This window comes from Camelina sativa, chromosome 1 (genome assembly GCF_030686135.1).
Source record: "Camelina sativa cultivar CO46 ecotype springtype chromosome 1, ASM3068613v1".
Taxonomy (NCBI): Eukaryota; Viridiplantae; Streptophyta; class Magnoliopsida; order Brassicales; family Brassicaceae; genus Camelina; species Camelina sativa.
The window spans coordinates 4278942-4294533 of record NC_141880.1 but is presented as its reverse complement, the minus strand read 5'-3'; the positions used below and the strand labels follow the sequence as shown (position 1 = coordinate 4294533).

The following is a 15592-nucleotide window of genomic DNA, read 5'->3' as shown; positions in this document are numbered from 1 at the left end:
AAATGTAACATGGGCAAACTTGTATAAGGAATGGTCCGTTAACGGAAACATGGTTCATTGAACATGGAAGGCACATGTACATTACTAACCAACTACTTATTGTGTAACAAATGTTCTCATCCCATTTCTCTAATTAACTAATGAAACAAATTTAGGGAGGTTAGGAAGAATAATTATGATTGTGTTTAGAATAATAGATAGAGACAAATAGGAATAACCAAACCACGTCCTACTGTGAAAAAAAAAATTATGTTCTTTACACAAGCTATAATTTATGTATGGAAACACTGAAAATTCTGTATTTAGCTTACACGAAAGACAAATATACTTAAAAAGTTGTTTAGTTACCATTTAAGGTACAAAATAGTCTTTAAGTATATTTTGAATATATTTACATAGTTAGTTACCATGTTACTTACTCTTTAAAATTGTACTACAAAATAGTCTTTAATTTTTATATGTAAGGTACTTCAAAATTATGCTTACTCTTTATTGTAGGATGCAATGCATATTAAAAAAAAAACTTACCTACAGAATTGGCAAAAAAATAGTTTTCTAAACATGCTAACATAAGTTACACAACAAAAATGCATATTGAATTTTACATTTAAACAAACATAATAATTTACTTTTGATATTCAAGGAAAATGACTTTCTACTAACAAAAATAGGATTCCATGAAATATAGTATTATTATCAAGCATGTTGCGTTACATCAAATTTACGTTATTGTATTGTTATGCGATTTGCATTCATAATACACATTTTTCATGCCCATTCTCTCTCTTTTTTTTTGCCAATTCACTACTCCACTTGATTATTATTGTAGTGTCATCTTCTCACTTTATGTTTTCTTTTTGTCATTTTTTTTCCGTAAAGTAGTGTAGTTAACTACGAGACTACATGACCGAATAGCCAATAACTCTCTCTGTTCCATAATAAGTATAATAATTAGTACTTCCTCCGTTTCAAAATATAAGATGTTTTAATTAAAGCACGCAGATTAAGAAATCTTTACTTTTAACAGGTTCAACCAATCAGAAACAATACTGCATAATATAAAATACTAAACTAATCTAAAACATCTTATATTTTAAAACTGAGGGAGTATTACTTTGGCAGTTTGCCCACAAATTAAGAAAATATCTCTTATACTTTTTAAATTTAAAATGACTTTTGATATTTTTTTAATGAATAAGAGGTTAAAGTTAAAAATTTATGATTAATTTTACATTGAAAATCTAAAATAACACTTATATTGAAACAAAAATATAATGTTAGACTGACATGTTTTGTGAAACAGAGGAAGTATAAGAAAGAATCAAACTAACGTTTTTAAAGAATATAAAACTGAAAGTGTTTGGTTTAATCATCCAATTACAAAATATTTATAAACCTTCGTAAGGATGAATCTTAGATAATGCAACATATATTATATATCTTCATATATTGAAAACACATTTTTTTGTTTCCATCTGATTGTATTCAGAGTTTACCAACTGTCTCTGGTGGGTGGACAATAAATTGATAGTAAACAAAAAAAATTCAGCTGGTCAAAAATAGAAGAACTTCACAGCTTCTCCCTCTATCTCTGCCTGCTTCATTTCAATCTGCTCCCACCTTGATCTCTCCATACATATTTGGATCTGCTTTATAGTATACAACATCTCCTTCGTCGCTCACGTAATGATCTTCTTTAATACTCTTTGCTAAAATTCCAAGTAAGTGTAATGGTAAAGGTCCAGACTTATCAGGTTCCCTGTAATACTTCCCTAACACTGGTTTAACTGCTTCCGTCTGCAAGAAATCAAAAGTTTGTAAGCATTTGTTTCGCATGTAAACCAAATTTACCAAAACACAAACAGTCTTTTAGTTTTTTTGTTTCAGTTACTTACTGCTTCTACAAGATGATAATGTGGGATCTGTGGGAAAAGATGATGTATCACATGCGTTCCAATGTCATGATGGATGTTATTGATCACTCCATAGTCACGATCCAATGTTGTAAGTCCTCCTCTCAGGTAACTCCATTCCTGTTTCGGGAGAATCATGAGATATACGAAGCATTGGCTTTAACCTTAAAAGAGAAAGCATTATAGCCAAAGAACAGTGAAAGAAGAGACTACGCGTTTTACCTTGCCACGGTACCAAGGGAGCTTATCTTCATGACCATGGTGATGCAGGTACGTCACAAAGTCCAACCACATTACATTTATCTGTATTTGATACGAGAACAATCTTCAGGTAAGGCAGATGAAATAATACACAAATTGCTTAGTCTGAAACAGGGGAGTAAACAGCAGCGCATTACCCAATAAGGAATCCCATAAAGTTTGAGCATTTGAACTGGACCAACTACGAAGTTGAGGCAGATAAGCAGAGCAGCCATTGCAGTCCAACAAGCTGTAGAAGTGAGGACATCCGTTTTCTCTTTAGGGAGGAACAAGTCGCTTTCAGGATGGTAATGAGAACCTTTTTTCCCCGGACTTCGAGCCCACTGAATCAGATGAAGTAAACATTAGCCTTTGTTTACTTGATGTCTCAGCTTAAGTTACCATAACAAAATAAACGAGTTTTTTACCAAGTAGAAAGGATATGCAAGCATCACAAGAGGCAGTGTAAATCTAAAGAATCTAGTCGGTTTGTCCAAACTCTGGTAGATTTTCTCAGACATCTGCAATTACGGAAACAGTAAGAAAACATCAAAAGGATCGAAACAAGATAAACCAAAAAAGCATGTGTTAGACTTACAGGATGCCAAGATTCGTCGTTCTCAACATGTCCATGGTTCTGGTGGTGAGTTCTGTGGCTAATTCTCCTGCAGAACCAAGCGAAGTCATATGAGATTCTGCAAGTGGTTTTATTGAGTTAGAATGAATTGAAAGCAAAACTCACCAGCCATGGTAAGGTACCAGAATAGAGGAATGAAGAAGATGTCCCACCACGTTGTTCAACCTCGGATTATTTGAGAAGCTACCATGTCCGCTGCAATATGATCAACAGAAATTTAATAACTCTGTTGACAATTCAAAAGGAGAGACTACACAGAGTTGCAAAACCATTAACCAGTTGCCAATTGGGTTGGTCTACAAACCAACATGATAATGATACTGACAGATTGTAATAACCTCAGAAACCAACTATGTCTAGATAGGGGATAAAGATGTAAACCAAGTTTTTTGTTCAATTGGTTCCACATCGAAGTAAGAATCATCCAAAGTTGACCAAATCAATAGTAAACAAGAGGAGAAAACAACAAAAAGGTAGGGTTTTTTTTTAATGTTGTGTGTTTGTGTTTACCAGTCATGACCGAGAACAAAGAGAGCCCAAAACATGGTGCCTTGAGCGAGCCAATAGAGAGGCCAAACAATCCAATTGTTGAGGTAAGCAGCTCCAGCAGCCAATGCAAAGACGATAGCGACATCTCTCAAAACATAACTCATAGACTTCCATGGATTCTTAACCCAACAATGCTTAGGTATAGCTGCTCTGATATCGGCTAAATTGAACGGAGGAGGAGCACCTGGGTCAAACCTCTGCTTTTCTTCTTCTTCTTCTTCCTCCAATGGAGACTCATCAACTATTGGTGTTGTCGTCGCCAATGGTACACTCACATTCAAAGACCAATTCCTCCCGAACCCATCTCGTGAACAAAAGAGAGGAGACGATGTTTTGTAAGAAGTCAAAGGTCTGAATTTGAAGATGGGTTTGTTGTTGTTAGAGACGAAATTGGATCTGGGTGTTGTGTAGATTCTGGGGAGAGGTCTTATACCACATTCTGATAAGACCAAGTTCGCCATTAGAGCGCTCTCTCTCTCTCTCTCTCTAAAGGCTCTCTCTTTTTTTTTTTTTTTTTGGGGTTTCTCTGTTTAAACGAGTGGTGGTTATAGGGGTGGAACGAGACGAGAGATAGATAATGTTGTGAGAGATTTTGATTATTTATATAATGAATCGTCCAACTCCACCACTTGTGTTGCAGCTGCTTCTATCTACGTCGCTTATCGTCTCCCCAATTTCTATCTCTATCTCTGGTTCACACGCTTAAGTTATTATATATATAAAAAGTATCTGCAACTAGAAAGGTGAGGAGGAAACTTAATTTACTTACTACTAGTGATGATGTGAGGTTTTGTGACTGTCAATTTTGATACAACTAAGGTTCGTCGTCAACACGGATTTGAAGTGGGGTTATTAGTTTGAAATTTGAATAGGGGTTTAAAGATTTTAAATGTTATGTAGAATTTAGGGCTAGTAGAATTTGTTGTTATTAGATCAAGAGTTTGTTGAATAGGGCTAGTAGAATTTGTTGTTACTAGAATCTGTTGTTATTGATTTGTGATTGGTAAAAAGTCATTTAAAATCTTAATAAATTTGGTTTATTCGATTCGGACTTTTATAAAGTTATTAAAAATTTTGTATTATTCAATTAAAACAAAAGAATTTAAGATTGTTAATGAATTCAATTATTATACAGAGATTGTTTGGATTATTTTACAAGATTTTAGAAAACTAATCAACAAAATTCTATAGCAATCTTTAATAATCTTTCACTTATTCACTTTTAATGATTTTGTTGAAATTCTTCAAAAATCTTCGTTTTTTTTTGGTTATCAATAATGTCAATTTAGTCTAACAATATATAGTTTTTTAAAGAGAATAATAATAAAATAATATTGTCAAAACAAAACAAAAAAAACAAAATAATAATGTGGCATATGTTTCATGACCCTAACTTTTAAGTTTGAATAAAGTATGGGACGCCTTTGTCTCCCATCTCCCTCCAAAAAAAACTTTTATGTGGCTTTCTAAAAAATTACCATTAAAAAGTCAAATGGACTCTCATGATTCACAAATCTCTCTATTTTATGGGGGTTTCCATGACCTTTTTTATGAAGAAAAGTACATAAAATTCTAAACTAATAACATAATAATTTAGTTTGTTGATAATCCAAGATTTTTTTTGTTTTAATTGAATAATATAAACTTTTAAAGACTTTATAAAACTCTTAATCCAATAACACTAAATTATAAAGATTTTAGAAAACTTTTTACTAATCCACAACTAATAACACCAAATTTTACTAGAATTTTGTAAAGTTACTAAACAACGTGGAAGGAACAGTGCGAAACATAAATTTATCTAATAGGAATAAAAAAACAAGAGAAAAATGTAACATATGGATTGTGGTTGCCTACTATTTTAGCTGTGTACGAGTTCGCATAAAGTACTAGCTTACATGTGATTGTAGACGTTGGTCAAGGTAATTTAGTATTGCAAAATATCAAGTGAGTTGCAGTCTAATGGCATTTTCTGTGACCTTACAAAAATGGTGCTTCCTAAAACTTTAGTAAAACAGTAAAACTCATAAACATAAATAACAACATATTTTACATAATATTTAAAGTCATTAATATTTTCTTTAAATCCTAAACCAATAACCCCTTAGTCTTTTTTTGGTTATGATGATGTCAATTGAGTTTAACAGCCTTTGAGAAAATATATAGTTTTTAAAGAGAATAATAATAAAATAATGTTGTCAAAACAAAACAAAAATAATAATAATGAGGCATATGTTTCATGACCCTAACTTTTATATGACGGTAGCAAATTTTATACACATTATTTTAGTGACTCTTATAATAAGATTGTTAGACAAGAAAAGAGGTGTCTGGTGAAGAAACCTATTTTAGAATTTGAGTCAATTACGTTTCGATTTTTTCATAACTATTAGTCAAGTTACATTGGTACATATGGAAGGCGTGCGTCTTCGTGGACGGTGCACATAAAACTGAAATAACTTGGAACGCGAACATTATAAAGCTGGAATTTTGTTTTAGCGAAATGGATAGCACACAAAATTTGTGAAATGGATAGCACACAAAATTATAAATCTATGACATTGTAAAGCCCAACAGAAGCCCATGTAACTAGGTCTAAGAAAGTAGATTCAAATACAGTTGTCTCTTGTGATGAACATCATTACATCAAAGTGATGGGGCTTGTAATTTTAGGTTAATTATGGCCTTGAATGGCACCTGATTTTGTATCAGCTTTTAGTTTTAGGTTCTGCAAAATCCACTTTTCAAGTCATTCACAACTATGAGAAAAATAGATTTCCTAGAATTTAGGAAAACTAGATTTTGAAGAATTTTAGCAATTTTTTCGTAAAATCTAATAACCACATTTTGTATGTTTTTCGGTGTGACCTTTTTTTCTTTCTTTTTTTTAATATATATTTATTTTAATTTACTTAAATTCCAAAACAAAGTAAAACATTTTTTTGTGCAACTAGCAAACTAAAACCTATTCCATGGATAAGCTTTTTTTGCATCATTTTATTTTTTTATCTTTTAAGAAAATTTATATCCTTATTTTACTATTTAAAAAATAATTATTATACAGAAAAACCAAAAGCTAATTAAGTTACCATTCAAAATTGTGCAAAAACTAAAATCTACACCAAAATCAAAAACTAAAACTCAAAAACTATAATCCAAAATATAAAAACCAATTAAAAACTAGAAGCCATTCATGGCCTATATAAATTGTTTAGTCTATTGTTGCTAAGGTGCATATGTTGTAGCTTAAATATATTGGCCCAATCCCGGCTTAATATAAGAGATTTATTAAAAAATGAACAATCTCAGTATTTATTAATTTGTCAACTAATCCTAAAAATTTATAGTAAATATATATATATTTATTTTATTTTTTATTTGTCAATCTCGATTTTTTATTTTTCGGTTATCTAAACTTTCTACCGAATTGAACTGAATAATATTTCGGTTTGGTTTGTTTTAGCATTTATTATATCTTAGCTGTTGTTGCTAAGGGGTATATGTTGTCACGATATGAGCGTAAGCATGAAAATGGTTGAGCGAAAAAGAATGATTAGTAAATAAACAAGATTATTAATTAATTAAAAAGATAGGAAATAGAAGACATATACATATCTATTGATCGATAGTCTTCTACACACATACACAAATTTGAAAACACTTAATTATTAAAACGTGGACACAAGAGTCTTAACGTTTTTGTCACATACACGACAATTATTGAAAACATGAAAAACAACACCGTGAAAGATGACCACCCACTTCACCTCCAGATGCACGTGATATCTTTATGAAATTAAAGGATATGGTTTGTCTAGGCAGTTTCAACTGCAATTATCGAATCCTTGGTGCATACCGTGGAACATGCGTTGGCACATTTTTTAACCGCTTCATTCACGATTTCACTAGCATCTAGCCATCAAAACGAAATTTGAGTGGATTATTATTTTATCGATTATCACCAAAAAAAAAAAAATTGGTGAGTTTGATTTACCATTCTGAAGAGTGATTAAGGCACCACACACAGAGGAAACACATCCCAATTTGCAGAACTTATTGACAACATCACCTTATGACAAAAAAAAAATCATAACACAAAAAAAAAAAAAATTACAAGACGTCTTGTAACAAATAACATTCGTAATGATGAAAAATATTAATCAATTTACCTGTGTTTTCGAGAATGTCTTTTGTGTATCCGCTAGGACATGACCCATTAACGATTTGGCAGCCACTGATGCTTGCACACCTTGGCCTGGGACGTCCCCCAAAGCGGCAAACATTATAGATATTTCTAGCTTGGGTGGACGGACAGCAGCTCTTTGCGTCAACTTGAATTTGTGCCATGAACAGACACATTACAAGCACACATACGATCAAATTTTTGCCTTCCATCTCTCGATTGATCAGTTGTTTGATCCCAAAATGTATGTGGAGAGTTATAAGAATGTATTGATGAAATGTTGATAAAATAAGGCTCGCTTAAATATTAGTTAGTCTGCAACCACAAACTTTATTGGAAGAAGCGTATGTGGGGTTTGAAGGGGCAATATACTAAAGATTAGTTTATAACAACGTGTTTTGTGGAAGTTTCGAGTTATATAACTAACTTTCCACTCTCCAGTGGTTGTTTTTTTTTTCGAAAGCAAAACACATTTTTGTAGTTAGATTAATGTTTTGTGAAGAAGAAAAAAATCGTAACACACCTTCATGATTCCTTCTTCTCCAAGGGACTATAAAGTTTTATAGTAAAGATGAAATCAAACTGTTACCAATAACTCCAACAAGATCACGTCTATGTCTCTTTTAAAAAACATTATCGTGGAAGCAAACAAACTATATAAGCCACATGATTTGGAACCCAAGTTCTAATACCTTGGTAATCTGTTGAGACTAAAAATACAAAAATGTTTAGAAAACTATTATTATAGAATCTCATAAGAAATAAGATACAAGTTATATGTCTATTACGTACTATGAGCCATGAGTAATAACTCCCCGTGTAAATGTTTAGAAAACTATTAGTATGAGTAAAATGTCTATTGACTATAATGTTTGTATCACTTCTCTCCTGTAAATATTTTGAATTTGAAACGTAAGATTTAGTTGGTATATTGTTAACGAAAAAGAGAATAGATCTCTATGTTTGGCTCTTTAACAGGGCGTGCCTATGGGTAAGAAAAAAGGTATTTGTCTCAGACCCCGAAAATACATAGTTTTTGTGTGTGTGTGTGTGTTTTTTTTTTGAAAAGGGCTTTCTATTAAAATGCAAAAGAGAAATAAAAAGATACAAAAGCTCTGACTTTAGAGTTATTAGATATTGGGCTTTAAGCCCATAAGTTAAAAAACCCCGCATAACCAAACACATATTGAAGGTTTACAATGAATCGAGATATGACTAAGTCACCGATGAACAGTGAAACATCACCTTAGATTTGAAGAGATGGAGGAGAACCATTGCTGGAACATCGATGAAGTAAGCGCCGGATTAGTATCAGTAAGTGAAGTGATCTTGTTCCGGATAGTGTAGTCGATGATTCGCAAGAGGCCATCCGTCGTGTTAAACTTCTATCGATGGAGCATGTGATTTCGCTCAGTCCATATGACATAGAGAGAGCATTGCCATGCTAGCAGTGATAGTCGATGAAGTAAGCGCCAAATAGTTTTTGTGTGTTTTTTTGCAATCTCAATTCTGGAAAATATGGTGTATCATTATAGTTTTGGGAGTTTTTTTATTTCCTAAACAACTCATGTATGACTCCTTTGAGTATATTTATTTATAGAAATAGACAAAAAGGAAAACAAAACCTTAAATTGTGAAAACCCAAGTAAGGTTGTGATTTGTGAAACAGAAAGAAAAAAGATTAAGAGAAGTTGGCGAAAGAGTTTATTGAAATAAAAAGAAGAAGGATTATTTTTTTTAATTTTTTTTGAAATATTTTTATGGTTTTGAATTTTTGATATTTATTTTATTATTTCATAAAATATATTAAAATAATCTTTAATGTTAGCTCGCCTTAAGCCCCGATAAATCTGGGTACGGCACTGCTCTTGAAGTGTTTATTTTCTGTAAATTCACTAGCTATAAGGTGGGTGATAGGTTAAACACATTTACGGATTCTAATTACTAAGAACTGGAATAACGGAATCGTTGTGTTTGGCTTGATTTAGTGGAAGAATTAAGTTAGTATGAAGCGTTTGAGTAGATTGAAGTTTGGAAGATAAGAATGTAGTTAGTTACAACGTGTTTTGGTACCCTTTTTTTTTTTTTTTTTTTTTTAACTACCTCTCTTTCTAGTTATATATTAGTCAGATGATGAGAAATTAAAGCAATACATTAGACAAAAGTTATATTTTAAAAGTTTGGTACAACGTGTTTTGTGTTTCTTTGTTTAGTTTTGAAGTTTCACTTTGAATAATTTGTTGGGACCAAATGCTTGGTGCCTGATTTGTGTATTTTAAATGGAAAAAAAGGACTTCTGATTTTTTTTTTCGTGAAAAGGACTTTTGATGTTTAAAAATAGTGAAATTATGTTGACGAAAACTCTTAATTAATATTAGTCCGTAATGGAATTGAAATATGTACAACAAAATTATGATTAAGGGAGGTGGGTCTTTCCTTACGCGGAACACAAGATTAAGGCAGCAGGTTGTTTGCATTTTGTCTTCTTAGATTATTGTATAGTGGATTTTCATACTAATATTACTTTACCAAATTTGAATACACGTATATTAATTGGATTTTCATACCTTTTTCTTTACATTAGAAAAAATTGAACTTCTTTTCAGTTATTCCCAACACTTATGGTGATTAGTCATGACGACGCAAAGCAACGTCAAAAAGAAAACATAGCAAAACACTTCACACATATAACAATGCTTTTTTTTTTTTTTTTTTTTGACATTCACTTAACGACGCCTTCTAGAATCTAATAGACGATTCATTTAGTTTTCAACGACACATGAAGAGGGATATTCAATTTGATATTTTACAAGATTTAATGGGATTTTAATATTTTAGAATTTGAATTAATTAAATAATTTTGTTTTCACCCAAGATATCATGAAGAAAAAAAGATTTCAAAAAATAATTTTGTTTTAACCCAAGATATCATTAAATAGTTTTAAATTAATTAAATAATTTTGTTTTCACCCAAAATTAGGTAGATAGCATTAAATAATTAAATAGTTAAAACAAAATTAAAGTAATTAAAGTAATTTTGTTTTAATTATTTAATGCTATCTACCTAATTTTGTTTTAACTATTAATTTAATTAATTTAAATAATTTTGTTTTCACCCAAGATATCATTAAATAGTTTTAAATTAATTAAAACAAAAGAGATAAGTAGTTTTAACTATTTAATTATTTAATTAATTCAAATTCTAAAATATTAAAATCCCATTAATATTTAAATAATTTTGTTTTAACTATTAATTAACTAATTATTTTAATAATTTTGTTTTAAATTAATTAAAGTAATTTTGTTTTAAACAAAATCAATTATTTAAAGTAATTTTGTTTTAAATTAATTAAATAATTTTGTTTTCACTACTTATCTCTTTTGTTTTCAGGTGGGACGATGATGTTGTCTTCAAGAACCAGGCACGTGGTGAAATGAAAGCACCTAACCACTTCATCAATGAAATCATTCTGTACACGCTGCAGGGACCAGGCCCGGCTCATTAAATGGGTTATGTGCATTTTTTTTAAATGGTCTTTGCAATATGGGGAAATTGCAGTGTATAACATAAAAAAAAATTATAATTAACCCACTAACTATACTAACCATCAAACCCTTATACAGTAAAACCTCTATAAATTAATAATGTTGGGACCAAAACATTTTATTAATTTATAGTGATATTAATTTATCTATAAATTAATAATTATTAATTTACACTGTAAATTAATAATTATTAATTTATAGATATATTTTTAATTGTTTTTTTTAATTATGAATTGGAACAATTATAGCAAAATAAGATTAAACTTTCGGATGTTATAAATTTTATGGTTTAGGAATTGAACTTGTAATATTTATAAAGCATTATTGACAATAAATTACAAATACTATAAACAAATTGACTTATACACATGACATACATAAATTCAAATTTATGAATAATAATAATATTAATTCTCATATTTTAATAATCTGTCTAATTATCAAATTGTAAATGATGCATATCTAAAAATTAAAACTTTAAAATTTAATTATTTGTATAACATGTTATAAAATATTTTAGAGATATCATTATAGTTTGAAAATACAACATTACAAATGTTCTATAGAAATGAGTTTTAGGAGAAACATACACTATTATATCAGTATATATATATATATATATATATATATATATTTACATGATTATTAATTTATGATATTATTGGGACCATATTTTACATTGAGATTTGAAAAAAATTATCATCTTATTATCTTATCAAATATTGTTAATTTTTACACTAGCCCGACTTGGGACCAGCAAAATTTATTAATTTATAGTGATTATTAATTTATAGAGGTTTTACTGTATACTCTATATTTTATATATTAATTACATAATTAACTTTTAACACCCTTACCTACCACCACACCCACCACCAGTCCACCACCACCTCCGACAACCGGCGACCACCTCCGACAACCGGCGACCACCTCCGGCCACCTCCGACCACATCCCGGCGACCACCTCCGACCTCATTGCGGCGACCACCTCCAGCCACCACTCCGGCAACCACATTTCGGCCACTACTCCGACGACAACATTCCGACCACCCATTCCGGTGATCATATTCCGGCGACCACATTCCGGCCATCACTCCGGCGACCACCTCCACCGACCACAATTCCGGCGACCACCTTCGCCGGCCACAATTCTGGCCACCATCACCACCATTACCACTTGGGTGTAATATGGCAATCTCACAATATCCTTTGGTTACTCACTTGATTTCACATATTATATGGCAATATTCTTCATTACATTTGCCATTATGGCTAGTAGGCAAATTCACCCTTGCAATATCCCTCATACATATATGACAATATTCCTGGAAAAAAAAAGCCACCTTTATCTCAATGGTTACCTTCACTTCCGGGAAATTACTTTTTTTTTTTTTTTTGGATTAGGAAAAAAAAGAACTCTTAAAATTTTGTGTAACTTGATATTTGAATTTGGATGCTTAATTACAATTCACTGTTTCGTGTTAGTTTTGGTAGTTATATTTTTGTTTGTTCGTGCTAATCATACGCTCTTATAATTTGGTAGATTTGGATGCTTAATGTTCAGACATATCTTGTGTGATACTTGATCAAAGAAGACTACCGCAGGGTTCCATCCAATCCTTAATTTCAGCAAAGAAAATTGAAGGTTTAGTTGGAAGTTGGCACAGTTTTTTCAAAAATATAGTACGAGTATTCTGTCTATAGAGTTTGTATCACTTCTCGTGTGAATATTTTTTGGATAGGGCAGCTCAAATAATTAACAAGCAAATTGCTTAGAGTTCCGTAGAGTTTGAGCATTTGATTTGGACCTATTCCGAAGTTGAGACAAACAAGTAGAGCAACCATTACACTGCAGTCTGTCCAACAAGCAGTAGACTAAAAGCTGGGTCTGCCTACCAAGGAGGATTACGGGTCAAAGGTGCGGAACTCCCGTGGTTAAAAAAAAAAACTATAAATAAAGAAAGAATTGAGAGCATCATTTTTGTTATTAACTTTCGATTAATAACCACTTCACCAGGTGTGAATTTTTGAGTGGTTGGGCAAGTCTCTCTTGCTTTGTGGTGTTATTTTGGGATACTAGTGTTACAAATACGGGTCAATTATTGAGTAAAGTCATCAAAAGCCACAAGGCCAGTCAACGTAGCAGTAGTAGAGTCATCACAAAACGACGCCGTACTCAGCTTCTCATCAATGTCCATAAAACAAGCAATCAAATCCTTCTCGTCCATGGTTATCAGCATTTTCTCTTTATCACTGGCTTCTCCTGGTTGTTCAGACAATATCACCATCTTGATCCTGTCGAGTATGTATTTTCTCGAGGCGATACCAGCAGCGAGCTTGTTAAGGAGACGTGCAGAGCCTGTGGAGGAAAAAGAAGAAGAAGAAGAAGAAGTGCTCGGTGTCGGAGATGGCAACGTAGTTGGGTAGGAGGTGGCTTCGTCGACGGTGAGGAACGTTGGCTCATGAGTCATTGGATCGATTCTTTGTTTAGCTAGTCTTTTCTTAAGACATGAGTTCCAATGATTCTTTATGTCATGGTCTGTTCGGTTCGGTATTTGCTTAGCTATTACTGCCCACCTACGTATCATCATTAAATTTAAGAAAATGTACCATATTGCTGGCTATAATAATTTAATGCTGCATAATTGACTGAAAACATTATTAACCAAATGTTGGGTTAGGTTTACATTTAATTACAAACCAATTTACCTGTTTCCAAGAAGAGCATGGAACTTGATGATTTCATTTTCCTCCTGAGGAGTGAACTTGCTTCTTTTAATCCCAGGCCTCAAATAATTCATCCACCTTAACCTACAACTCCTTCCACATCTTTGCAGACCTTTTTTATGCATTTAAATAATAGGATTATCAGAAAATTAAAAGTATTATTACTTTTAACACGCTGTTGTTACACGTAACAGAGAAGTTAGATAAAAAAAAAAAAGATTGAACCTTTTATTCCATCAAACAAACTAAAGAAAAATAAGAAATGACAATGAACGATGAAAGTGCATAAAGCTCGTAAGTCATTGGATCTTACACAGATTTATCAACAAAAAGCTCCTAAAATCTATCTTTTCCTATTACTCTAAATGTATTTGGTTAACAGTACTACCAATTTTGTGAAAATTTCATGTACTCCTAAATTTACTTCCTAAAAATATCATCTAACAAATCTTCAATAATTATCTTGAAAATATGAAATATTGTTCACTATTGGAGAAAATTAAAACAATGCAAAACCTACTCGAAACAAAATCTTTAGTTCTCCGACAGAAACTGGAATCTAAAGATCCTAGCTTCTTCGAAGCCCGAACTTTGAAAGAGACACAAACATAGCTAGGGACGCACGTACACATTAATGTATACATGGTGTGAGTAGAGATTTATACCGGCTCTCTTAGCCAATAAACCCCAGTTGCCGAGACCGTGTTCTTTGATGTAAGCGACGAGCTTCATGTCTTCCTCCGCCGTCCACTCTCCTTTCTTCATCCCGTCGACGTCGAACCACGTCATCCTCCCCATTTTCGTTTTTTGTGTGTGTGGGTTTTGTACTCTGGTCAACCAATCAGATCTCTACACGTATTACTTCTCTCGTCGACTCGATCTTCGTCTTCATGAGTCAGCGTACATCATCTGATCTTTTGATAAGTTTATTTTTGTTATAGTTAGTAATTATTGGTATCATATTATATGTGAGGCTCTATCCCTTATATATATCGTATAGAAATAGAATGATATATTCAAGAGTGACGAATGGGAATCTTTATTGTAGCGACTTTTTTGGACAGGATATCTATATTTAAAGTATTATAGATTTTATATACCACATACAATTGATTATAGTCACATAAATAAACAGGAAAAAGTAATATGTATACATATATAAATAATTTAATTTACTCAATTCATAATTAACTCAACCATAGAAAAATACTTAAATCCAAAAATATTTTTATACTTTTAAGTTTAAAAAAAAAAAAAAATATATCTAAATAAAATTTTCAAGAAAAAAAATAAAATAAAATCGGTTACTGTCTGTTGACTTTTTCGTTAGTAGAAAACTTTGTATTTTATCCCGAATCGGTTGATTTGTTCACTAAATATCGAAACTATGCCTTATCTGTCAAGATCAACGTATAGCACCTGAACATGATGAGGGTAATTAAAATTCAACCATAAATGTGTATAGGTTTTTAGACGACTGTAGAAAGAATTTAGAAAGGAAGTAATCACTTTTGTCTAGCCAAAAAAAGAGAGGAAGTAGTCCTTCCTCATTTTGTAGCTTGTATAAATTGCTTACGCAAACTGTTGAGACCCAGAAAATGGTAATAATAGAGTGGTATGGAAAAACTATTGTCGAGTTAGACGGGACCGTCTCCGTGGGGTACGTGGCACTTGGTGGATATGCATAGTCATGAATCATAATGTTGTTTTTGCCCAAATTTTATTTTGGCTGACATTCACGTTAACACGCGGCACTTTCATTGTTACAGTGAAATTGGTCCCTTCACTGCCAACCAA

The 15592-nt window shown here is 31.9% G+C and overlaps 3 protein-coding genes and 1 long non-coding RNA gene across 5 annotated transcripts; 1 reads left to right on the top strand and 3 right to left on the bottom strand.

The window, feature by feature from the left end:
• Positions 1 to 1413: 1413 nt before the first annotated feature.
• On the bottom strand, positions 1414 to 4326 carry LOC104765502 (sn-2 acyl-lipid omega-3 desaturase (ferredoxin), chloroplastic). Its single transcript, XM_010489258.2, has 9 exons — positions 4109 to 4326; positions 3301 to 4028; positions 2896 to 2985; positions 2752 to 2818; positions 2582 to 2674; positions 2312 to 2497; positions 2136 to 2216; positions 1896 to 2033; positions 1414 to 1797 (listed from the first exon to the last, which is right to left on the bottom strand). The coding sequence occupies exons 2-9, from the start codon at positions 3798 to 3800 to the stop codon at positions 1606 to 1608; spliced, it is 1347 nt and encodes a 448-aa protein (XP_010487560.1). The 5' UTR covers positions 3801 to 4028; positions 4109 to 4326; the 3' UTR covers positions 1414 to 1605.
• A 2566-nt stretch (positions 4327 to 6892) lies between these two features.
• On the bottom strand, positions 6893 to 8202 carry LOC104765645 (putative thionin-2.4). Its single transcript, XM_010489431.2, has 3 exons — positions 7509 to 8202; positions 7334 to 7408; positions 6893 to 7251 (listed from the first exon to the last, which is right to left on the bottom strand). Exons 1-3 carry the CDS (start codon positions 7732 to 7734, stop codon positions 7154 to 7156), a joined length of 399 nt encoding a protein of 132 aa, XP_010487733.1. The 5' UTR covers positions 7735 to 8202; the 3' UTR covers positions 6893 to 7153.
• A 4301-nt stretch (positions 8203 to 12503) lies between these two features.
• On the top strand, positions 12504 to 13724 carry LOC147949531 (uncharacterized). The gene is made up of 2 exons (XR_015582534.1): positions 12504 to 12986; positions 13086 to 13724. It is a non-coding gene; the product is annotated as an uncharacterized LOC147949531 (long non-coding RNA).
• On the bottom strand, positions 13035 to 15383 carry LOC104765742 (transcription factor MYB106-like). 2 transcript variants are annotated; one of them, XM_019245635.2, is made up of 3 exons: positions 14461 to 15383; positions 13778 to 13907; positions 13035 to 13645 (listed from the first exon to the last, which is right to left on the bottom strand). In XM_019245635.2, exons 1-3 carry the CDS (start codon positions 14591 to 14593, stop codon positions 13168 to 13170), a joined length of 741 nt encoding a protein of 246 aa, XP_019101180.1. In that variant the 5' UTR covers positions 14594 to 15383; the 3' UTR covers positions 13035 to 13167. The 2 variants fall into 2 exon arrangements, with proteins under 2 accessions (XP_019101180.1, XP_087345143.1); XM_087489017.1 differs by having other exon boundaries at positions 14424 to 15368.
• Positions 15384 to 15592: the final 209 nt, after the last annotated feature.

Coding starts and splice junctions, on each gene's coding strand:
- LOC104765645 (XM_010489431.2), bottom strand. CDS start 7,734: ATGGAAGGCAAAAATTTGATCGTATGTGTGCTTGTAATGTGTCTGTTC. Junction 7,409..7,508: donor AGACATTCTCGAAAACACAG/GTAAATTGATTA, acceptor TTTTGTCATAAG/GTGATGTTGTCAATAAGTTC. Junction 7,252..7,333: donor CTTAATCACTCTTCAGAATG/GTAAATCAAACT, acceptor TTTGATGGCTAG/ATGCTAGTGAAATCGTGAAT.
- LOC104765742 (XM_019245635.2), bottom strand. CDS start 14,593: ATGGGGAGGATGACGTGGTTCGACGTCGACGGGATGAAGAAAGGAGAG. Junction 13,908..14,460: donor TTTATTGGCTAAGAGAGCCG/GTATAAATCTCT, acceptor TGCATAAAAAAG/GTCTGCAAAGATGTGGAAGG. Junction 13,646..13,777: donor CATGCTCTTCTTGGAAACAG/GTAAATTGGTTT, acceptor GATGATACGTAG/GTGGGCAGTAATAGCTAAGC.
- LOC104765502 (XM_010489258.2), bottom strand. CDS start 3,800: ATGGCGAACTTGGTCTTATCAGAATGTGGTATAAGACCTCTCCCCAGA. Junction 2,986..3,300: donor TTTGTTCTCGGTCATGACTG/GTAAACACAAAC, acceptor ATCATATTGCAG/CGGACATGGTAGCTTCTCAA. Junction 1,798..1,895: donor ATTATCATCTTGTAGAAGCA/GTAAGTAACTGA, acceptor GATTTCTTGCAG/ACGGAAGCAGTTAAACCAGT.